Source organism: Ailuropoda melanoleuca, chromosome 4, assembly GCF_002007445.2.
Source record: "Ailuropoda melanoleuca isolate Jingjing chromosome 4, ASM200744v2, whole genome shotgun sequence".
Classification (NCBI taxonomy): domain Eukaryota; kingdom Metazoa; phylum Chordata; class Mammalia; order Carnivora; family Ursidae; genus Ailuropoda; species Ailuropoda melanoleuca.
In genome coordinates this window covers 13592128-13616237 of record NC_048221.1, presented here as the reverse complement: position 1 = coordinate 13616237, position 24110 = coordinate 13592128, and the positions used below count along the sequence as shown (strand labels likewise).

The 24110-nt window shown below is 55.1% G+C and overlaps 1 protein-coding gene across 8 annotated transcripts in view; it reads right to left on the bottom strand.

Moving 5' to 3' along the window:
• The window catches only part of KLHL26 (kelch like family member 26), a 28503-nt gene extending 4499 nt beyond the window's left edge, over positions 1–24004 (bottom strand). The window contains exons 1-4 of one of the 8 annotated variants that reach the window (XM_034658095.1): positions 23835–23965; positions 21959–22062; positions 19667–19937; positions 1503–1685 (exon numbers count right to left, since the gene is read on the bottom strand). In XM_034658095.1, coding sequence (XP_034513986.1) covers positions 1503–1684 — 182 coding nt within the window. In that variant the 5' untranslated portion in view covers position 1685; positions 19667–19937; positions 21959–22062; positions 23835–23965. Of the gene's footprint in view, positions 1–1502; positions 1686–2142; positions 3612–19666; positions 19938–21958; positions 22132–23735 lie in introns of those variants that run through there. The other 7 variants (XM_034658094.1, XM_034658096.1, XM_002912810.4 and 4 more) reach the window with 7 other exon arrangements.
• Between the last annotated feature and the right edge of the window lie 106 nt (positions 24005–24110).

Here is a 24110-nt window from a genome sequence, read left to right as displayed (position 1 = left end):
AGCTGTCAGCCTTTCTGTCCTGCTCTGGGAAGTGGCGCTAATGTGAGCACCAGTAAGAGAAACAGGACCTGGGTCACACCACCCCACGGCCTTTGGGGAGCCCCCATCGGAAGAGGGGCAAGAACCCCAGCACCCTCCAGGAGTTCATGAGAGGTTCCTCTCATGTGGCAAGCACACAGTGTGACGGCTGACCAAGGAGAAGGAACTTCCCTCATCCCTTCATCCAACAGATGCCTGTCGCCTAGTCACACACCCAGTGTGGCCTGGGCTCAGGTCCCAGAGTGGGGACAGCTGAGCTTCGTCCTGCTGCGGGGCCAAGAACTCACAACTGCCCAAGACTCTGTGCAGCACCATGGAGCCTTCCAGGAGCAGAACTCGGGCAGCCCCCCGGACCCTGCCCCTTCTTGTCCCCATGAGTCCCATCAGCCCATCGAAGGCAGAGGCAGCCACGGCGACGGGAGGGAGCTTTGCCTTTTAAGGCCTCGCCGGCTACAGTGCCAGCGCAGAGGAGCCTTTAAAGGGCATTTCTGGCTGGGCCGGCCCACCCGTCCCCAAATCCAGAATAAAAATAGAAACGGCGCCCCAGATGGCTTGGCTGCTCTGGCTCCCCAGAACAGCCTTGTTGAGCCTGGGGGGCGGGCAGCTGGGGGGTGTACCGGGCAAGCCATCCTAGCCTTGCCACCCTAGCCTCGAGGACCATGCAGCCCTTGGAACACACCTAAGCTGGGGCTCTGCAAGGCAATCTGCAGGGGCACTCCGGCTACCACTGGCAAAGTGGGGCCAGAGAACCACCCCCAGGACAGCACCCCAGCTCTCTCTGGCAGGGTCACAGCCTGGCAGGAGGAACTGGCCAGCTGGTCACTGAGGAAATGAAGAAGACTATCCTCAGCCCGTGACAGCCCCCAGCTTGTGAGAACGACCCTAGCCCTGCTCCAAGGGGCCCTCACTCCCCGACACAACCCAGCCCAGGGGAGGGGATTTTAGGAAAGGGCTCTCGTAGAAGACTGACCAGTACACCTAGGAAGGCCTCACCTGTCATGAGAGGACTACAACACAGCCTGGCACGTGTGGGGAGCCCCATCTGGGCGTCCCTCCTATTCCTCAGCCTGAGTACAGGAACCTATGGGGGTAGAGACTTGTGTCTGTCTTATCTCTGCTGGACCCCAAGGCCAAGCACAGTGCCAGTACACACAGGTGTCAAATAAAGACAGAATGAAAACAAGGCCAAGCCCTGCCTCTCCCCCAGGGCAGAAGCTGCTAATTGGGTGCCCATGGGCCACCTCTATTCCCCAGGCATGTTTTGCTTGCCTGCACAATGTCCCCCAAAAGTTGGAGAAAGTTACAAACCTAGAAAAAGCTCCAGGTTTACTGAATGTGTGGCCAACACCAGCCACTTTCCCTCAGAGTCATCCTGGCTGGGCTAGCTGGCTGGCTGACGCTGAGCTAACTCCCTCCTAGCTGGGTGGGCCCTCTTTGGCCTGTCCCCCGAGACCTGTGCTCACCTGAAGTAGTCGCTGCAGGCAGCCAGGACCACCTTGTGTGCATGGAAGGTCTCTCTGTTGATGGTGAGTACAACGTCCAGCAGCTGGCCCTGGGCACGGAGGGCAGCAAGGCCCTGCAAGAGGCTGGTGCTATGGCCGGGCGCCGAGAAGGTGCACTTGAGAGCTCCATTTTTGTCAGCCATGCTGCAGGAGAGCAGAGGTTGGGGCTGAGCTCAGAGGCCTCAGGTCTGTCTAGTCTCTGCCCAGGACACTGGGCTCGCTCACCTGGGCTCTGAAGCTGCCCCAGGCACAGGCAAAATCCCCAGAACCAGCCCTGGAGAAGCAGAAACAAAACCTGGGTCCACATTGCATCGACCACCTGCCTGGCAACTGGCCTTAGCGAAGGACACTGCCTCTCCGGCTTTCATTTGCCACCTGTGAAAGGGGCAGGGTTTCTCCTAGGACCTGAGGAGGCTCTAATGCCCATTTTGGTTTTTAATTGAGCTAAGATTCACATAACATCAACTTCACCGTTTTAAGGTGAACAATTCAGTGACATTTAGTACATACACAACGTTGTGCAACCATCACCTCTAGCTAGTTCCGGAACATCTTCATCCCCCCAAAATAAGACCCCACCCCATCAGCAGTCCCTCCTCACCCCCCTCCTCCAGCCACTGGCAACCACCAATCTGTTTTCTGTCTCTGCATTTGCTTCCTCCGGACACTTCACGTAAACGGAATCATGCACTGTGTGGCCTTGAGTGTCGGCCTTCTCTCACTCAGCACGTCTCCGTGGTTCATCCACGCTGTAGTGCGAATCAAAGCTTCACTCCTTTTTGTGGCTGACTAATATTCCATAGTGTGGACAGACCAACTCTCTATGTCACGGGACTGTCCCCCATGCCCTAGCAAGCCACCCCAGAGGGCAAAGCCCTCTTTTGTCCCCGCTGAGGGTGGCCGTGGGATTAAGGTGCTGGCACAGAGCCCCAGGGCGGGCATGGAGGGGGAACCTACGACTTCCAGGCAGCTCTGGTCCCCAGAGTCAGGGGTGTCACAGGACAGGAGAGGCCAACCTTCTTGGAGGCCTAGCTACTCTGACACCTTCCCAGTGAGCTCCTGTGCTCAACACCCCAGGGGAGGGCAGCCACATGACCACAAATTCATTTTCCAAAGACTCTGGCTCTGGGGTCTACTTGGTGACTGCCTAGTGGAGGGGAAAGGCCCACTGGTCCTACTTTCCAGAGACAGGGACACAATAAGTAGTGTGTCCATAGTCCCAGAGCTATAAGACAACAGAGCAGGATTTGAACCCAGGCCCAGGATGTGATGGAGTGGGTTGGATCTCCCTGTCTGTCATGGCCAATGAAGTGGGCAGGGGGTGGGGCATAGCAAATTGCGGGGAAGCCACAAAACCAAGACTATCTACCCTAAGAGGATGGGTTTTCCTATGGGGGTAGTTCAATGGGGGGGATGGAGCAAGTTAAACAGAGATTGCTGCACCTCAAAATAGCGTTCAGGAGGCAAAGGCTGTCTTAAAACAAACAATGAAGTTTAAAAAAAAAAAAAAAAGAGGTGGAAACAACCCAAATGTCCACCAAAGGGTACAAGGATAAACACAGTGCGGTCATCCACACAATGGAATAGTACTCAGTCATAAAAAGGAATGAAGCTGATTCATGCTAAAATGTGAATGAACCTCCAAAGCATCCCACTGAGTGAAAGAAGCCAGTCACGCGAGGTCATAAATTGTATGATTCCTTTTCTATGAAACATCCCGAACAAGCAAATCCATAGAGACAGAAAACAGATTCGTGGTTGCCAGGCTGGGGGAGGGGGTGGGGAGTGACGGCTAATGGGCACAGGGTCTCATTTGGGGGTGAGGGAAATAGATAGAACTAGATAGAGGTGATGTTTGCACAACACTGCAAATGCACCAAATGCCACTGAACTGTTCACTTTAAAATGGTAGATTTGATGTTTTGTGAATTTCACATCAAATTAAAATAAATAAGACTAAACAAAAGGATATCTGAGCTTTCTCAGGTCCTGCGTAAAACCTTGCCATGACCACCAGCACCCTCCCAGTATATGAGAATTTCTGTGGTCCATTCCCCCTTGCCCTGCTCACCCCCACACCCCCTCCCCTCCAGCACCACTGTCCCCTTTGCTGTTTCATCTTGGAAAACTTGTTGAATATATTAAAGAATGAATGGTTTAGGAGGCCCTAATGCATCACTTCACACCGCCCCCCCGAACACGAAAGGAGGGAACAATGCCATCACCTCTAGGGTCAGGCCACTGTGGGGTCAAGAACCCCCACCAGGACTCTTCCAGCCCATGCCTCACCCACCCCAGGCCAAGGCCAAGTACTCTGCTCTCTCCCCACGGCCTCCAGCTCTCTGGAACTTGCTTTCCCATTCCTGGGACGGACGCCTGCCCACAAATGAAGGCCAGGAATGTGGGCACTGGTCTTTCCAAGAAACCAGGAGAAAGAAGGCTCCTCAGCCCTCACTGTCCAGCAGCTCCCAAAACAATACTGGGGATAAAAGAGCTGATGCCAAGCACAGGGCACACTGTCGGCATTCAATCAATGCAGCTGCTGCCAACTGAAGGTCCCTGACCTGCACAGGCCACCAGCCTCAGTGACGCCTCCACAAGAGCCTCAGGAAAGGGGGGCAAACCAACCAAGGGACAGAGGAGCTGTAGGGCCCTGGGGTGCTGACCACAGGCCTGCAAGGTACTCAGGTCCCAAAGGTCTGGGACCTGGTGGGGAGGGGGGGGCATGGGACATGGCATAGGGGACACAGGACATGGCAGGGGAGACATGGTCTGCACTTGGCAGACCTCCCACCCCTGGGAGGCTGTGGTGCATGCTTCAGAACTCAGCACCGTGCTCCCCTGGGCTGGTAATGCTGGGACACTGGTGGTGCCATTGGCCAGAGCCTGGGTTTGCCTGGGAGATTTGGCAAGCAGCCCTCCTGAAGGCCACAGAGGCCCAGAAAGACTCCGAGTCTCTAGTTGGGTCTGGTCGCCTCTCCCTGCCAGGTGAAGGGGATGCCCACCTCGCATGCCCCCGTTCCCCTCCCACATGTAGCCCATCATGCCTGACCAGGCCACTGCTGGGAGTTCAAGCCTCTGCTCTTCCAGTTTCCCACAATGCACCCCAAGTTCTGCAGATCACAACGAGAATGTCACTGGTTCACGGACCCTCAGGCTTCAAAGTGTGCCCATCCTCTGGTCAGGGCTGCCCTCCAGTGTACAGCCCCCACCAGGACATCTCCAGACAGGCTCCCACTGTGTCCTCTCACCAACACCCCAACAGGCATCCTGACTGCCTGAGATAAAGCCGCATGCCACATGAGCCTCTAAGCCTCCAAGGGTCAGGTCTGAGCCCCCTCCCCGCCCTCCTCTCACCTCACTGGCATTGTCAGCCCCTTGCCCCTTTCCCATGGGTGGGAACACACAGAGTGAACGAGATGGAGAGGCCTTGCCTTCACTGGTGCACAGTCTGGGGGAATGGAGACCCAGAGTGGTCAAATCATCCAGAACCGGCTTCACGTTGCAGCTCTGAGTGTCCCACAGCTGGGGAGGGGAGAGGAGCCTGGAGCAGAAATGTGCAGAGGCCAGAAAGTTCGGGTGTCCCCAGCCCTGCCACCTCCACAGTTAGACAGTGACACTCAGCCTCTCCCTTGGAGCAGAGGGCTTAGCTGCATCCTGGGTGTTGGTCCCAAAGGCCTGGCTTCCACAAAAGGCTGCCCTGAGAAGCCCACCCTGTCCCTCAGCCCCACCTGGGGCCTGGCCTGCACCCAGACAGCACAGGGAACCACCTTCCATCACACCACAGGCCCCTCCTGCCTGGGGCCAGGCACTCGACCTCTCTGTGGAGCACAGTGGCCTGGAGGGCAGGGACAGCTGGTATGACCCCTCGGGCCCTCCCTCCCAGGGCCAGGGAGTGGAGAAAAGGCGCATCTCAAATTCCACCATCCGTGTGAATAACCAGGGACCACGTCAAGACCCAGACTCAGACTCAGCAGGTGTGGGCAGCCTGGGGATGGCAGTGCCACTCTCCACAGACCCCACTCCGCACTGTAGAGGCTATGGGGCGTAAGAAGGTGACACATAGACAGCATCAACATGCCACCTTCAACACAAGGATCCCTTACACACATTCAGAGCCTGGACCTAAGCAGAGTGTCTCAAGGTTGGTCCAGGACCCAAAGGTGGGGAGATGCAGCTCAGTGAGTGAGACAACGCTCCTCCAGGAAGCCTGCCAGGGCCACACCACGGCCCCTTGCCCCATGGGCTCCTGGTGTGAGAGGTAGAGGGCAGGATTCTGACCCCTGCTCTGCCATCCATCAGCTCTGTGACTTCAACACATACCCTGGTCCTCTGGGTCTTCACTTTCTTGGGTGTCAAATGGGGCAGGCAGAAGCATGGATGTCATAGGGCTGCCATGAAGCTCCCCCTCGTCCCCAACAACTCCTGGTGAATGAGGGGCTGCAGCTACTTCCCTCGGCTTCCCTTTGGGCTGAGGAGGTGGCATGGCCCAGTGAGGGGCCGCATCCTGCCACAACCCATACAAGCCACCCACATGCCCCTGAAGCCAAGTGCTTAGAACCTTGAAGCTTGGAACCACCCACAGAGCACTGGCGCATAGCAGGTGCCTCTCTGTGGACACCTTGCCTCACAGATTTTATACATGTGTGCCCCTCCCCCACCCCAGCCTTTGCCATTTTGCTTCAGCTGGCTTCATTTTCTTCTTAGAAGTTTCTGATTGGCTCCTCCGCTGTGAGCCTGCTTCTTCCTCTCCCACTCCCCCTGCTTGAGTTCCCTCTCTAGCTGGCTGTCTCTGTCTCTGTCGAATAAATAAATAAAAAAACCTTTAAAAAAAAAAAAGTTACTGATTGATGATTTCATGTGCTTCCTCTAAGCTCCAGGGATTGGCATGCACATGCATGCTTCCTTCCTCCAGAAGAAAGATTTCACACCAGGGGCAACTTCATCCTAGAGCTGGTTGGTCCCTGGACATATGTCTACTATGGTCCTCCATATATAAAGAGCACCAAAAAATCAATACAAAACCAGCAATCTCACAGAAGGTACACAAAGGATGTGGGCTGACGGTTCATAGGAAAAGCAGCACAGCTGGCTGGAGAGACCTAAGAGTCAGCATGGCTTATAGTAAGAGAAGTACACTCAGCAAGGGACTGGTTTCACCCCTCATATGAACAGAAGCTTTGGCTGTCTGGCAGTAGACACTCACTTCAGTTCCCAGTGGGAGTATGAAGTGGAACAATCCCCAGGAAGGCAGTTCAACAGACCTAGCAAAATTCTAAAGTTTCACATCCTTGATCGAGCAAGTCTACTCTGGGATTTATCTGAGATATACTTCCATGTGCAAGATGATGGATGCAGAAGGATATTCACCAAATACCATTTCTGGGGGCCAAAGATGAGAAGCCAGAAAAATACTTTCCAAAGGGGTATAAAGAATTATTGTACCTTCTGACAAAGGGCTGACCTTCAGCTGAGCACAGAGGCCGTGCGCACTCCAAGCATGAAAATGCTCCTATGCAGGAGTTAGGACACCCCTCGCCCAGAGCCCCCGACCAAGCCCACTGCATAGCTGCTTATAGGGTATGAGGCCTGAGATGCGCTGAGTGGGGAGGAAACAGCCCCTTTCTGTACACACCTCGTCCTCCCCCAGGCCCTTCTCCTCGTGCCCCTGGCAAGGCTCACGGTACCCTACGAGGCTATTTTTCCCCTCTCATCTCACAGATGGCACAGCTGTCCCTGAAGCCCCCATCAATACCCCACACACACACCTCACAGCTCTGGGGAGCTCAGAGAAGAAGGGAAGAAGCCAGCAGGGGCTAGAGTCCCCAGGACAGACAGGCTTGGCTGGGCGGAGGTGGGCAGGAGGAGGGAGGGCTGAGGCCTGGGACCGATGACTAAGGGAAGGACCCATTACTCAGGCCAGCCCAGACAGGGGGCGGCCGGCACGGCGGGGCCACGGGCCCCCAGGAAGGCGGCGGCGGCAGCCCTGAGCCTGTCCGAGTCTCCAGACGGCCACCCGAGCCACGGTCACCCGCACTGAGTCATCGGAGCCAATGCGTCAGCAGCAGGGTCAGGACGTCTCTGGAGGCCGCTTACTGCCGCCCCAGCTGCACCCTTGGCCTGGATCTGGCCTCTGAGGGGCTACGTGTGCCCCCTCAGGCCTGGCTTGGGCTCAAGGCTGTCCTGACCCCCTACTCCCACACTGCATCCCCTACCGCTGTCATTAGGCATCCCTGGCCGGGCCCAGGCCTGGTCTGGACGTGGCGACACAGCCACTGCATCCCTTGGAGTTTCCCCTACACCAGGGCTAACATAAAGTCGGACTGAGTAGGGTAAACACCCCCAGGCAGACCACCTGTGGCCAAGACGTCCACAATCCCCGGGAGGTCCTCAGCTGGCCAAGCCCTTTGCCCTCATTGTCTCCAGCTCCTGGCTGGCACCCCCTATGTGGGCTCCTTCCCCCCAACACCAGTCCTTCATGAGGTCACCCCCAGATACACCATGGGCTAGAATCTTTGTTTGAGGGTCTGCTTTAGGGGGACCCAGCCCAAGAGAAGAAGGCCAAGAGGGGGAGGCCACAGGAAGTGTAGGACCACACCAACTGCGGTCCCCATGCCCCAGTGACAGGGCCCCACAGTGGAGGTGGGGGCTGCCCGGGAAGCGACACCTGGTGGGGTGGGTGCTCCCCAACTCCTGCTCTCATCTGGCTGCTGGCCCTGGTCTCCATGGTTGGTTTCCCAACCCTACAGGAGAGATCTGAAGCCCCGGAACAGTTCTTTTCATTGGAATGTCGAAAAAAAAAAAAAAGGAAAGGCAAGAACAAGAAAGAATTTCATGGAAACATTTCTTTGGGGTTTTGTAAAATCCTTTCCCACCCCCACATGGAGCCCAAAGCTCGGGCCAGAACAGAGTCTGCCGGTATTGCCCCTTTAACATGCTGTTCTGACATGCAAATTCCCTCACTTCCCCTCAAAACGGAGAGCACTTCCACTTTCAAAGCCAATTTTGGTTTTATTGTCCATGTGGCTCCACGGAGCACAGCAGCGCAGCACAGCTGGTTGGCTCACACCCCAGCCGATGTCGTACCAGGGAGCTCCAGGCCACTCCGCCCGAGGGTCCCGGGTGAATGAGCAGGGAAGATGCTGCACTTCACTGGAGAGAGAGCGGACAGAGACCCGGCGAGGGGACAGAGACCCAGAAAGAAGTGGGGAGGGAGACCGGACGGGGGGCGGGTGGTGGTGGTGAGTACACAAAGACCCAGAGAAAGGGGGATAGAGACCCAGAGAAGGAGACAGAACCCAGAGGCCGGGTGGGAGACGGAGAAGCTCTGGTGGCCAGCTGGTCCACCTCTCTGCCCTATTTCACACAACACACTCCCCCTACCCCCTGTCCTCCAGCCATACTGGAAACTTCTCTGCCTTCTCCCTCCCATCCACCTCTGACTCTTAACAAAGCAGGCCCACTGACTGAGCACACGCCAGGTGTGGTTCTTCCCATGCAACCTCATGAATCCCCCTCCAAGACAGGGAAACTGAGGCCCAGCACAGCCCCTGCAGTCACAAGCAGCTCTACCACTGGCGTCTACTTCTTGCTCTACCGCAACCTGCTGACTGCCAAGGCCAAAGCGCTGGCTCCTAGGCACGCAGCTCCGTGGGTAAAAGTGCATCTGAGCCAGAGTCCCATATGCCCCACAAAGGCAGACACCCCAGCTACTGTTGCCATGGTTACCACAATATTTCACAGCTCCGGGTACTGTGCTCCCAGCCCAAAGGATAGAGTCACCATGTTCTGGCACCTTGCACAGGCCCTCAAATGCTCAGGCTGGCCAGCAGCCCCCACGCTCACGTCAGTGTGCTTTCTCTTGGGACTGCTTGCCAAAGGCCGGCCCGCCCTCCTCACCCCTCAGGCAGCAACAGGCCCATTCCTGGGGCTATCCCTCCTGATAAGGGCTTGATCCCTGGGCTCCCAAGGGAGCAGGCAAAAGACCAGGGCTTCTGGGTGGACAAGCGTGGAGCCCAGGAGCAGATGAAGGTCCTCACTGCAGTGTCCCAGCAAGCCAGGACACCAAAGCACTAACAGAGATCCAGGGGGAACAAAGACTCAGAGAGCGAGGGACTGAGACCCAGACAAAGGAAGACAGACACCCAGAGGGAAGGAGCCAAAGACCTAGAAAGGGAGAGAAGAAATCCAGCCAGGGCCCCTAGATCCCATGTCCCTCACCGAGCCTGGGCCCTCCCTATGCCATCAGTGGTTGTTTATTCCTCGCTCCCGGTCATCATGCTGTTTTTTTCCCACATCTTCTTCGATAATTTAAGACAGGATGCCCAGAGCCAAAGCATACCTGTGCACCCATGAGTGGACCTGTGCCAGGACGGCAAGTGCACCACGCCAATGGACAGGGGCAGAGTCTCATCCGCCCCCTCCCACCCAACCTGCCTCCCAGAGCCGGAGGCGGGGGCAGGGCCAGAGCCCACTCTGAGTCCATCCTGGAAACATGTCGCCTGTAGAGATGCCCTCCCAGAGTCCTGCAAAGGAGCCCCAGGCCACACTTGCTCACTCCACCTTCTTCATGGCATCACCATCACAGCCATCTCCCTACGTGTATGTCCTTGGCTCCTGCCTGTCTGGGCTCACCAGGCAGTGACACAGTGATAGAAGAGAGGGGGTGTCAGGGAGTTCCCAGCAGGAAGTAACCATGCCACCTGCAGGCATCTGGGGCTGGCAACTCCTGAGAGCCCCCATGTGACAGCCAGGGAGGCTGAGGGTGGAGAGGTCATTGAGACAGGCAGCCAGAGGTTCTGGAACCCACATTCACCTTGAAAGAACCATCCCAATCCTCCCAAGGACCAAGGACCCAGGATCCAGCATGGTGAGAGAAGTAAAGCTTCGCGGGACTTGAACTCATGACCCTGAGATGAAGACCTGAGCTGAAAGCAAGAGTCAGATGCTTAGCCAACTAAGCCACCCAGGCTTCCCAAGAAGTAAATTCCTCAGAGTTGAGAGTAGTGGCTGGGGTCTGCCCCCACATAGCACAAGCTTCACAATGAGACCCCGACGAGCCCACCCAGAAGCCCACCCAAGATTGTGTCCACAGAGCCTGGCCTGGGGCGGCCCCGCTAGGTGCCGGCTCCACTCCAGGCAGGCCCTGTCAGCTCGGTCATCCTGCTCTTCTATGACAGGGACAAACCACATGGATCCCTGCATTCCCCAAATATTCACTGGGTCACAGCCAGAACTCTGCAGACACTGCCCACCCTCCCACCTGGGTAAGTCACCAACATCGAAGCCCATCACTCTCCTGCCTCAGCCCCCCATGGCCCTCCACAGCCTCATTCTTCATTGGCCACTGTCAGCCCAGTGTCCCTCAAGCTGGGCTGTGACCTCCTGCCTGGGCCCTGTGCCATCACCCCAGCCTCTGACTAAGCCTAGGACACATGGGGACCTGGCCACTACCAGGAATGGACAGAAGACCCTGTGGCAGCACTCCTCCAATCCCAAATCTGCCCCACTCTGGCCACTTCTCAAGCCTAGAAAGAAAAGTGGACACCGGGACCCTACTTCCCTCACCAGCAGCAAGCTCTCTGCCTTCACAGTACCTCCGCGCCTCCCTGCCCTGCAGCACGAGCACCCACTCCATGCAGGGCTGTGGGCCAGGGTGCGTACAAACATGGCTCCCAGCTCACCTCCCCGTGAGCAATATGGAAAGGAAGATACCACTATTATCATCATCTTACAGACGGGGACACTGAAGCACAGAGAGGTTCAGGCACCCACCCAAGGCCCTGGCTGGTGCTGGCCTCCCTGTAGCCTCAGATAGGTAGGCCCCATATCACCTCCATGTTACAGATGGGGAGACCAAAGCTGGGCTGAGACCACTCTCCAAGGACGCTGAACCGTGAGTGAACATAGAGCTGGCCAGCAGGAAGGATATGGCTCCTCAGAGCTGGCAGGGCAAGGGTGTGGACTATCCCACTAATCCTTCAGCCACTATGAGGGACGTAATCCCACTCTGCCGGGTCACACTGGGAGAGCCGCACCCAGGCCCCTATGACTCTCTGACCCCAGCCCGGCTCTATTTGTCTTCCCTGATCACTGCTCCATCTGGTACACCATCCGTTTCCAGCCTATCTCTCTGAGGCTGCAACAGGAGCCTCACCCGGGAGGGCAGGGCAGGTTCTGTCTCCCACTGTGTTCCAGCACCGGGCACCATGTGTTCAGAGCTCAGTCTTGCTCATTGACTGGATGGCTGGATGGCTGAGTGGGTAGATGAGTGGATGGATGGATGGATGGATGGATGGATGGACGGATAGACGGATAGGTGGGTAGATGGATCAGTGGGGTGGCTGGTGGATGGTTACCAGGTGGCAGCACTGGCTGGCTGGAGCCTGACTCCTACCTCTACTTGCTGCAGATATCTACTACATACATCTGCTCTCTTCATCCCCTCCACGCAACCTCCTGGTCCAAGTTCTGGGACTGGGTATGTTATTCTTTGATTGGGCTCAATCCAGGATGCACTGAGCAGGATTTTTTCTAGAATGTCTGCCCTCCACCCTTTGCTCATATTGCTCCCCGTGGTGAAGGGCTGACTCCTCCTGCCCCCACCTAACCTTCCTCTTTTTTTTTTTTTTAAGGTTTTATTTATTTATGTGACAGAGATAGAGACAGCCAGCGAGAGAGGGAACACAAACAGGGGGAGTGGGAGAGGAAGAAGCAGGCTCATAGCAGAGGAGCCTGACGTGGGGCTCGATCCCATAACGCCAGGATCACGCCCTGAGCCGAAGGCAGACGCTTAACCGCTGTGTCACCCAGGCGCCCCATACCTAACCTTCCTCTTATGTCACACTTCCAAGTCCACACCAGCACTTCCATGCACCTTTGCATGTTACCCTCCGAACATTCTGAAAGGAGAAGGTCTCCTCTATGGCCATGCTTGCCCTCATGACCCAGCCAGTGTTCTCCACAGCCTCCTTTTCCCCTCAAAGCCCAGCCAGGGCCTCCACGTGAGGGGCAGCAGAGGCAGACTAGTACACAAATCTCAGGCTGAGGCCATGCCTATTTTGTTCCCACCCGCTGACACAAGGCTGATCCCAGTCAGAGCCCGTCCCCCCACATCACCTCCCCTGCACTGGGCTTGGAGATGGAGCCATGTGAATAAGCAAAACCCCTTCACTCTACAGGTCAGGCAAGTAGGTGCATGACTACGTGGCCCAAAGCACCACTTGCTCGAAAACCCAGTGAGATTCTAGAACTGCCAAATTCCAGCATCTCAGTGTCCAGCCCAGCTACCTCACCCAGCAGGACAGGTGCTGAGGCCCCAAAGGAGACCGTTCTGCCAAACGGCACATGCTCATGACCAGCGGTGCTAGGCCAGACACTGGCAGAGGCAGATATGGAGATGGCTCAGCCTGGCCCTTCCAACAGCAGCACAAATTCAGGCATCAGAAGGGGCCTGTCATGAATACCTCCATTTTAGGGGGTGCCAATATCCCTCCCCTCTTCTGGTAAGGACCTCCTGCTTTCTTAGGGAACCTCTTATTCACCAATAGTAGGAATCAGGAGACCCATCTCTGGGCTGAAAAGGGAGACTCGTGACTAATTAGAGCCTCCCAGATCCCGGGCCACAGGATGGGGGTGTGACCCATGTGATCCAATCAGAGCATTCCCTGGGACTTTTGCTGGAGTAACCAGAATGGAGATTCACATTCCCCCTGGGGTTGCTAAGATGGTGCGGGGCAAGGTGGGGTCACCTTTCCCAGCCAGGAGGAAAGGCAGAGCTGAGAGAAAGGAGTCACAGAATCCAAGGGAATCATCTGAGCCCTGAATCTATCTCGATGTACCTAAACCTAGAACTGTCCCTAAACCTTTTTTTTTTAATGTGAACAATGAACTTTTATTTTCTAACTGAAGGCAGAGAATTGAGTTTCTGGCACTCATAACCAAAGGGGGCCTTCAATCTCAGAAGCCTCTGATCCAGGGCTCCTGTCCACCACATTCCAGATCAGCCTTTGAAAAAAAAACACCATGGAGTTACCACTTCTCCAGCTGCCACCTCTCCCTGCGCTGCACAGGCTTTCTACCCGAGGGATTGGGGCGGGGGGCAGCGGGGGGGAGGGTTGAGGAAGTCCAAGCTGGGTGATCTGTAGCAAGTGGGTAGTGGCCATACTCAGCCTGAGTCCTGCCTGCCTATGACAAGACAGCCGACTCCCCACGAAAGGTCAGCAAGCTCCCCGTGTCCCCCACCACGAAGCTCTAAATGCTAAAATGCTGGAAGCAAGCCTAAGGCTGGAGCTGCGGGGCTGGGCGATGCCATCAGCCTCAGCAAGAAAAACACCACCCCTTGCTTCCGTAAGTGACTCACGTGGAGCGTAAACATTTGTGTGCTCCCAACTGCCCTGCCTCACCCCCTTGCATGACAGAGAAGGGGAGAAGAGAGAGCAAGAGACACCCTCCTGGAACCCACCAGATTTCACCAAGGCAAGCACACAGTTAACAACTTTCACGCACAGTCCTGTCAGTTTTCTACATGGAGGCTGCCTCGGGGATCCTCAGGGGGACTCCTTTACAGGCCTGCCACCTCTGGGACACAGTGCCACCCCCTCAACCCCACCTTGGGAGACTGCCCTACTGGCAGCTCCGGTCTCTTGGTGGATTCTGGTGATCGGGTCTCTCTGCTCCCGCTTCCTTCAGCAGGCTGCTTCAAATTCTCACATCCCATTGAGAGGAGAGCTCTCCGGATATGCAGCCCAGCCCACTCCCGCCCAATCCGTCTTTGACCCCTGTGGAATTTTGCAGTTGTGGCGTCAGAAAACATCTTCGGGCCTCGATCTCGGGTGACCCCCCTCGAGGCTTTTAAAAGCCCAAAGGTCCGCCCCTCAAGATTTCCTCTAGGCTGAGCTGTTCAATTCCGGAAGCTGCTTCCCTCACAGGAAAGGTCTGCGATTCCCCAAAGGTGCCGGTTACTTCCTCCTCGATCACAATATTTTCAGCGTTCGGTGAGGCGGTGTGTGCGAAGGAATCAGCCACTGGGCCGGTCGGCCAGGGGTCTGAAACCGCGCTGGCAGCGCACCAACACCCGCTCCCGCGCTGCAGAGGAGGAATGCTAGGGAAGCGCTCTCCTAGCCGAGGGGGACGGGTTCTGTGAATCCTGAGCAGCCCTCTCCGGAGGGAACCGGGAAAGGGGAGGAGGCAGGAGGAAGAGGCTGGAGACTCGGGGTTAACAAGTGTTAAGAGCTCGTCTGCACAGCTGCGGAGTGGCTACCACAGGAGGAAGGCGGGTCTGCCGGCAGTGGGGACCCCGCAGCCCTGGCCCCCACTTCCCACTGCAGACAGCTGGACAGGGAGAGCGGCTGGCCGTTTCCCGTCCTCAGCACACAGGCTGAGATCCTGTTCCTTACCCAGACGAAGCACACGCAAACAGGGCACTGCTCACTGGCTTCTCTCTAATGGGCTGATTCACGGACATTGTGCCTGCTTCTGTTTCTCTACTCAGACCATGCCACTAAACACAGTGAGGAAAAGGGGGATCCTCAGCATGCAGAAGGCTGCTTCAGAAGCCTCTAGGTCAGGCCAGGTCCCCTCAAAATCCTGTCACAGACTCTGTGTGGGTTATTTGCTGGAGCAAATCAGAGCCAGCATGGGGAAGCTCTGCCCTGGGGAGCATACATTCTAGGGGACACGGTCTTTAAGCAAACAGAATGTACCATGAGCACAGGGCAGAGGATGCAAAGAGGCGGGTGGACAGAGCCACCAGGCCCCAAGGAGGCGACCCTGGAGCTGTACAAAGCACTGGGACAGGACACTCAGGAGTGCTGTTGGGAGACCAGTAGGGCTGCGGAAGCAGAGGGCCCAGTGGGTGGGCAGGGCCTCACTATGAGGGTGGGGGTGGGGGTCACACGGAGAAGTAAAATTTGTTCTGAGAGTGAAGAACCTGCCCCAGGTGGCGGGCAGAGCTACCTGGTCTGATGCTTATCTCAGGAGGGACCCACTGGCTAGAGTGTGGGGCAGCAGCTGGGAGGGCAAGAGCCAATGGTGGCTCAGAGCAGGGATGAGGAAGAGATGGAAGAAGAGGCCAGACAGGGATGTGGCTCAAAGGTGGAACCAAAGTAATGTGCCAACAGACAACGGGAGGAGACAGTAGTGTGGTGAGTGCTCTCAAGGCGAAGCTCAGAGCAGGGAGGGGGGCAGAACTGAAACTGGGGAGACCTCCCAGGGTGGCTAAGGTTAGGCCAAAGCCTCTTCTCAGGAGAAGGGACATTCCTAGGACCAGGAGCTGCTCTCTGGAAGACCTGAGGCCCTTGAGCAAGGAGAGGCACAAGGGCTTTCCAGAGCAGAGACAAGCCCTCAAGCCCTCCAGGCCGGAAGTCCACCTCTGCCTCCCATCTCCATTGGACGCTACAGGCAGCACAGCCGCAGGCAAGTGGGGCCTCGTCCTACCTCCTGCCTGCCCGCCTGCCTGATGAGTCTTTCCCCAATACTCACTTCTCAGTCCCTGGAGGAAACCTGAGAGCCACTAACCCTGTGCCTGGCCTCCACCAGTGATCAGCACACAGCACGAGTTCTGTCTCAAATCTTCCCCAAACCCATGCCTACCTCACCACCTCTACAGCTCCCACCTAGGTCCAGGCCCCTTGTCCCTCAAAAGAGGGATCCTTCCCAAACACAGATCTGACCCAGGCCCCCCGCCCACTCAAACTTTGCACCACCCCCCAGTCTCCCAGCCTCCTCCCTCCCACCCCCTCCAGCTCCTCTCTGTCCTCACGACCCCTGAAAAGCCAGGCTGCTCCTCCTTCAGCACCTACCAATGCCACTTGCTTATACCCAGAAAACAGTCTACTTCCCATGACCCCCTTCCCCCAAGCTGATGACACTAACCCTCACTTAGCTCAACCTCATTCATGAGGAGGCTCTCAGAACCCTCCAGAAAAGGCAGGAACCTCCCACTTGGCCTCAGGATCATTTATGGCAAGCATGGAGAAATGATTGCACAACTGTCTTGCTAACCCTGCTGACATGTCCCACGTGGGCAAGGCCTGACAGTCCTGGGGGCCCACATGCCCAGCACCCAGCATAGCAGCAGACACACAGGAACCATGTGACGATCACCAGAGGAAGAGAAAGGTGTCAAACAAGTCCTGTCGACAAGAGAAAGGAGCCAGGGATGCCAGAAGTCACCTCTGTTGATGAATTGTTTCTATCCGGGCCTTTCCTCCCCATCCCCTTACTCCTCCCATCCTTCTCCAGGGCCTTCAACCCAAGTCTGCAACATACCCTAAGACCAAAGGGCAGGAATGCAGAGAAAGTCCCACTTTTAAAGTGTCTGGCGGGGGGGTGGGGGGAGACACGCGAGCACAAACCTCCGACCTGGTCTCGCTAAGCTCTCCCGTGAGGATTGGCAATAAAAAATAACTGGCGTGAAGAAAAGCGGGATGACACACGGCATGGGCTCCCTGGAGATGGCACTATGATAGCAGAGGCTAATAAAACCTTTCTACCCCTATGGCCGACGACAAGAAGGCCATCCCCCAGGGGAGTCGCAGCTACCAGGTGGAAGCGGTCCAGCCGTGAGACAAATGCTCCACAATTTGGGGCGAAGCGAGCAGCTTTCAGAGCAATCTCACATCATGAGCTCGCAGGACCCTGCTGGGGAGGTGAGGAAAGGGGCACCTCGCTCCCTGAGAAGAAGCTGTTTCCTGGCCCGGCCTTCTAGCACCTCCAGCCCAGTGCTCCCTCCAGCTTGCCTCAGACTCAGCTGCCCCAACCCCAATACCCTGCAGAGACCCACAGAGTTGTGCTCTGCCCTGTTGCCTGGCGCCAGGCCCACACAGAGCCATCTGTCCTCTCCGTGTTGCAGAAGCAGCCTGGACTTGGAATGTTCCATTCTTCTACTGCCCCTGCCACTGACCCTCTCATGACCACCGAGTAACACTGCCACCATCCTCCCAACTGCTCGGCCAACTGCATGTTTGTGTCCCCCCTGAAATTTACATGTTAAAATTGAACCCCCAATATGACGGTATTAAGATGGCCGAGGGGGTTGCTTTCGGAGGTGACTGGATCATGAGGGTGGAGCCATGAATGGGATCAGTGTCCTTATAATAGGGACTCCAGAGTGCCTGGCTGGCTCAGTTGGTAGGGCATGTGACTCTTGATCTCGGGCTTGTAAGCTTGAGCCCCACACTGGGTGTAGAGATTACTTTAAAAAAAAAAATTAAATTAAATCTTTTTTAAAAGGAGGGGATCACAGAGTGCCCCCTTGTCCCTTCTACCACGTGAGAACATACTAAGAAAACAGCCATCTCTGAACCAGAAAGTGGCTTCACTAGACACCAAACCTGCCAGTGCCTCAATCTTGGAATTCCTAGCCTCCAGAACTTTGAGAAATATGTTTCTGTTATTTATAAGCCACCCAGTCTTTGGTATTCAGCAGCCAGAATGGACTAACACACCAACTTTCTCTTTTCCCCACCTGCCACACTGACTCGCGGGCAAGCCCTGCCAACAACAGTCTGCAGTCCTGTCAGGCCCCATGTGGGCGCGGTGGACAGAATGTGGGCAGCGACAGGACTGCAGGGTAACATCGCCACTTCTGCATTAACATTTAGATGCACAGGCAATGCGCCGGGCACCCTCTGAGCATACCCTGGCCCCAGCTTGCTGCATCCCAGCTACCCTGCCCAGTGGGCCTGTGGTCCCACTTCCCAGATGAGCAGTCTAAGGCGCAGAGGGTCGCAGACATGCCCAAGGTCGCACAGTGAGTATGCGGGGCGGCCCTGCTCGCCAGAGCAGGGGCCACAGACACAGGTGGGTCTGATGAAGCACCTGCTACAACCAAATCTCCCAGAATTCTCAAGAGGAGGATTTGAGGCCCCATCTCTGAAGGGTCAAACCCCTACCTCTCCCTCCTGGCTGAAAAGAGGACAAAGCCAAAGGAACAAGAACCTTCTCAGAAGACCAAAAGGTCCCCCAGTCTTTCACCCAAGGGTTGGGGGGCTGGACTCTTCCAGGGCCTCAGGGCTGAGTGGCGACAATCTAGGACACTGCCAGAGAGGGCTTGTTAAGAAAGTTTAAACAAGCAAAGGTCACCAAGCCAGAAGCAGACCGATGCCTCGCTGAACTGTGCCAAACCCGCTCACACTGTGTCTGGGCCGTAACTTCACATGAAAACACCTGTGGCCGGCATGTCCCTCTCCCAATACCCTAGCCTCAGCCCCCAGGAGCAGCGTGAGTCAGCAAGACTGGGCCCCATCCAGACACCTTTGGGGAAGATGGGCTGAGGAGTGAGGATGCCAACGACCCAACATCGTAAGAGCCTCTGTGGCAAGAAGGTCCCTCCAGAACTCAGCTGGCCGGGTACCTCACAGGGATGGAATTTTAGCTGGGGAAGTGCAACTCCCAGGAGAATTCCTCCACTTCCCCCCTACTCAACACCCCAAGTGGCCGCAAACCTCCTCTCCCTCCTGAGCCTGGACCCTGGGGGAGGGCCTGAGGTGGAGCTGGGAGGGGCCCACTAGAGAACAAGTGTCTTTTGTGTGAGTGAGCCTGCAGCTAGGACCCCACCTCCCCTCTGCAAGCCCTCGGCTGAGACAGCCACGCTCCAACCATCCCAGAGGTTCGGCTTGGTTATTAACGACCATCTCTACTAGGCAACGAGTTTTTTGTTGATCCCTCGAGATGGGAAGGAAGGAGAATAAGCTTTTCTCTTTCTTTTTTCCCCCTTGGTTGCAGAAAAGTGAAGTTGGAACAAACAAGTTATATAACGCTGGGGGCGGTGGGGGGTGGAGGAGCTCAGTCCCTCCTGAGGACAGTTTCTTGAGTTGTGGGACCGTTGGAAAGGCCAAGGGGAAGACAGGAACCGCCCCCATCCCTGGCCAAATGACAAAACCCTTCATGGGACAAAAAGGCAGATGCAGGCGCCTCCTGGCAGATTGGCCAGACAAGGCCAGCCTCCCCCCAGCCCTCGGTAACCCCACAAGTCTCCCTGAAAAGACGAAGGACTGACCTGATCCCATGGAAGGGACTTCCTACCCGCCAGACTGCAAGCCCTAGAGAGATTTTCCACACCCCTTTCATCCATCCCTTTCTCTCTCCCTCCCCACCCCCGGCCATATTTCTTGAACACTTACTTCCTCTGTGCAGCCCTTGCTCCAGGATACAAGACAGCATGAGGCAGACGCTCTCCACCCTCAAGGCATTTCCATTAATAAACACACCAAGGAGTGCCAGGTTGAGATAGCGTGATCACGGACACGCAACAGCCATATGACCCAGCAACTCCACTCCTGGTATACAGCCCAAGGAACTGAATACAAGTGTTCTGACAAAAACTTGAACTCATGCGTGTTCACAGCAGCACAGTCCAAATAGCCAAAAGGTGGAACCAACCTAAATGTCCATCTGTTGGTCAAATGGATAAACAAAATGTGGTATATCACACAGTGATATATTATACAGTCATAAAAAGGAATGAAGTACTGATACACACTCCAATGTGGAAGAACCCTCAAGACATTATACAGAGTGAAAGAAGCCAGACACAAAAGGTCACATATTGTATGATTCCATTTATGAAACAGGTAAATTTATAGAGATGGAAATTAGATGAACACTTGTAGGAGGCTGGGGTAGGAGGAATAGGGAGTGATTGCCAATAGGTACAGAATTTTCTTTTGGAGTGGTGGAAATGTTCTGGAACTAGACAGATGGGATAGTTGCTTAACGTCGTGAACATACTAAATGTCAGCGAATTGTTCACTTTTAGTGGGTGAGTTTTATGCTATATAAATTTTACCAAACAATCCAAGGTGACCAGAAAAAGCATTCTGGGGGCCGAGTTCGGTGGTCAGGCAGATGGCTCTGAGAGGCCATGACCTGGGAGTGTGGAAGGATGAAGAGGAATGAGGCACGGGCAAGTGATACACCAGGCCTTGCTGGCCCCTTTGGAATAAATGAAGGAAGGAATAAATGAACGTTACAAGGGCCTCTAGATCTCAAGGGATCCTTGGCAAAATATTGTGTGCCACAATCTCCATCAAAACCTGATCCTCTTCCCACATGCTCCATCTCACCATTTAAGGGATTCTTGCCCTTCTCCCCATTCGAGCACCACAGGGATAAGAGCCCCTCCCCTATCAGACAACGGTAATTTTTCACTAGGATGGTTGGAAGGGGACAAATGGGAATCTCAGAAGTGGGGGAAATGTCTTTTTAAAAAGTGCCTCTGGGGCGACTGAATGGCTCAGTCGGTTAAATAAGCATCTGCCTGAGGCTCAAGTCATGATTCCGGGCTCCTGGGATCAAGCCCTGTGTTGGGCTTCCTGCTCAGCAGGGAGTCTGCCTCTGCCTCTCCCTCTCCCTCTGCTCTTCCCACTGCTTGTGCGTGCTCTCCCTCTCAAATACATAAATAAAATCTTAAAAAAAAAGGGGGGGGGAGTGCCTGGGTGGCTCAGTCAGTTAAGCATCCAACTCTTGATCTCAGCTCAGGTCTTGATCTCAGGGTCATGAGTTCAAGCCCCATGTTGGGCTCCATGCTGGGCATGGACCCTGCTTAAAATAAAATTTCAAAAAAGAAAAGATTTCTTAGATATGACACTAAAAGTGTAAACCATAAGAGAAGAACACTGATAAAGTGGCCTTCAACAAAATGACAAAATTTTGCCCTGTGAAAGATTTCATTAAGAAAATGAATGAATGAATGAAAGAAAGAAAAGAAAGAAAGAAAGAAAGAAAGAAAGAAAGAAAGAAAGAAAGAAAGAAAGGTAGATGAGCCACAGACTGGGAGAAAACGTTTGCAAATCATATATCTAATAAAGGACTTGTGGCCAGAATACATAAAGAATCCTTAAAAGTCAACAATAAGAAGACAACTCGGGGCGCCTGGGTGGCACAGCGGTTAAGCGTCTGCCTTCGGCTCAGGGCATGATCCCGGCGTTATGGGATAGCCCCACATCAGGCTCCTCCGCTGTGAGCCTGCTTCTTCCTCTCCCACTCCCCCTGCTTGTGTTCCCTCTCTCGCATCTGTCTCTCTCTCTGTCAAATAAATAAATAAAATCTTTAAAAAAAAAAAAAAAGACAATTCAATTAGAAAATGGGCAAAAGATTTGAAAAGACACTTTACCAAAGATATGAATATCACGAGACCATGAAAAAGTGTCCAAAGTCATTACTTATTAGGGAGATACAAATTAAAACCAAAATAAGATACCAGTATATACTTAAAATGGCTAAAATTAAAGTGTAGACAAGAACAGGGTGCAACTGGAACTCCTGTACATTTCCTGGTGGAAATGCAAATAGTACAGTCACTATGGAAAACAGCTTGGCAGTTTCTTAAAATGTTAAAACCTACATCTACCATAGGACCCTCCTGGGTATTTACCCAAGAGAATGAAAGTATATATCCACACAAAAACGCATACCTGGATGTTCACAGGGACTTTATTTGTAATTGTCAAAACGGAAACCCAAATGTCCATCAACCAGTAGATGAGTAAGCAAACTGTCATCCATACAATGGAATACTCTGCAGCAATGAAAAAGAACACGCTTCTGATACTTGTGACAACACAGACGAATTTCCAAAAACATTCAGCTAAGGGAAAGAAGCCAGACATAAGAAGCCACACATTGTAGGATTCCATTCATATAAAATTTCTAAAAAGGCAAAACCAGAGAGCAAAAGCAGATCAGGGTGTGTTTGAGGCTGGGGGTGGGAGTGTGGTTGACTGCAAGGGGCTTGAGGGAACTCTTTGGGGTGATGGAAGCCTTCTCAAAAAACTGGATTGTTTTAAAGCGTACATAACACTATAAATTAATTAAAACTCAATCAACTGCTCAGCTACAATGAGTGACTTATATGGTATGTAGTTAGCTACACCTTGCTGTTGCCCCCAGACTATCCCATCCTCAAGGCAGGGAGCTGGGGTTAGCTGTCCCCTTTTATCTGTTCCTTATGTGTCACCTCATGCCTGGTCAACAAGCCCTGCCAACTCTAGCCCCTGAATGTCTTAAAATCTTCTGATCTCTCCTCACTCCCCATTGCAGGGCTCTAAAGCCCAACTCATGCCTCGAGCCATCAGGTCTTTCAGGTCGGCACCAGCCCAAGTCTCCACAATGAGGACTGCCTCCACACGGCACACAAATAGTGAACGACTTTATCACTTAGCACACTGGAATTATTTGCTCCCGTAAGCTCACCATCGAGGAAGAGCCCAGATTTCCTCCTTGGCCAAACAAGGGTGGCAGGCTTCCCTGGGAGGCCAGGATGGGAGGATCGGGGCCTCGCTGGCCCTGTGAGAATAGGGAGGTTGTGCTACCTAAGGCAGGTGTTCCTCCCCTCTGAGAATCCAAAACAATGCATATCAACACCTTCAATTTTTACACCAATTCTGGGGTTCAAGCAACCCATCTCAGGACCTGGACAAAGGAAAAGGGAGCCTCCCTTTGACCAAAAGGGGTGAATTCTGCCCCCTTGGTCTGTGGGCAAGACCTTGCTTCAAGTCCTTTAGCCTGGGGGAGGATCTGAACCCCATGGGGATGGGAGACAGGAGCACCAAGGATGGACCCTCCTTAGACTTTCAGGGTCCTCTCATCATCCTCAGGCTCCCCAAAACCCACCCTAGCCACTTAGGACCCCTGAGAACTCCAGACCCTTCCCTGCCCATAAGGACTCACCGGGACCCCCGGGGGGGCAACCACAGCCTCCCCTTTCAGGTTTTCCTAGGCCCTTTAGGCCTCTTTCAGGCCCTCAAATTCACTTGAGCCCCCTACCTCCAGCCTTCCACAGTTCTCACCCCTTCCAGGACCCTTCAGCATGTCCACAGGGCCATCTTTACACACTTCAAGGCAGGGTCCTACAGCACCCTCCAGGAAGCCTTGGGCCTCAGTCCCCTCCTTAAGTGTCCCCAAGACAGTCTCAACAAGCTCAAGACTGCCCATGGTCCCTCCTCAGGCCCTCTCTGCCTCCCAGACCCCTTGGCATCCCCAATTCCCCCATGGCCCCATCAGTCAGGATTCCATGGGTTTCCCTTCGGACTTCCATGCTCCTCAATGCCCCCTCAGACCCCAAGGGCCTCATGCAGATACCTCGAGGTCCTGGGGCCCCAGCCCGCCTTCAGCTGCCCCTCAACAGCCCTCGGTCCGCCCAGTACTCCATGACCCCCTAAAGCCCACAATCCCCCGTAAAGACCCTCGAACCTGCCCAGGTGGCTCCTCAGCCCCTCACGACCCCCAGGACTCCCCGCACGTCACCCTGGCCCCGGGGCAGGTGCCGGCCCACCCTGCGGACGGTCTCACTTGCTCGGACGCTCGGGGCCCGGGCCCGCGCCGAAGCCACCGCCACCAGCGCCACCGCCGCCACCGGACTCCGCCATCTTCCCGCCGCCACCGCCGCCTCCGCCGCCGCCGCCGCGCGTTCAAGTGACGGGAGCCTCGCGCGCCGGCCCGGGAAACAGAGAAGCGGCGGGGCGGGGGGTGGAGGGGGCGCCTGTGCTTCAGGGGGCGGGGCCTTGGCAGGGGTGGGGCCTGGCCTAATGAGGGGGTGGGGTCTGGGCGGAGAGGGGTGGGGTCTGC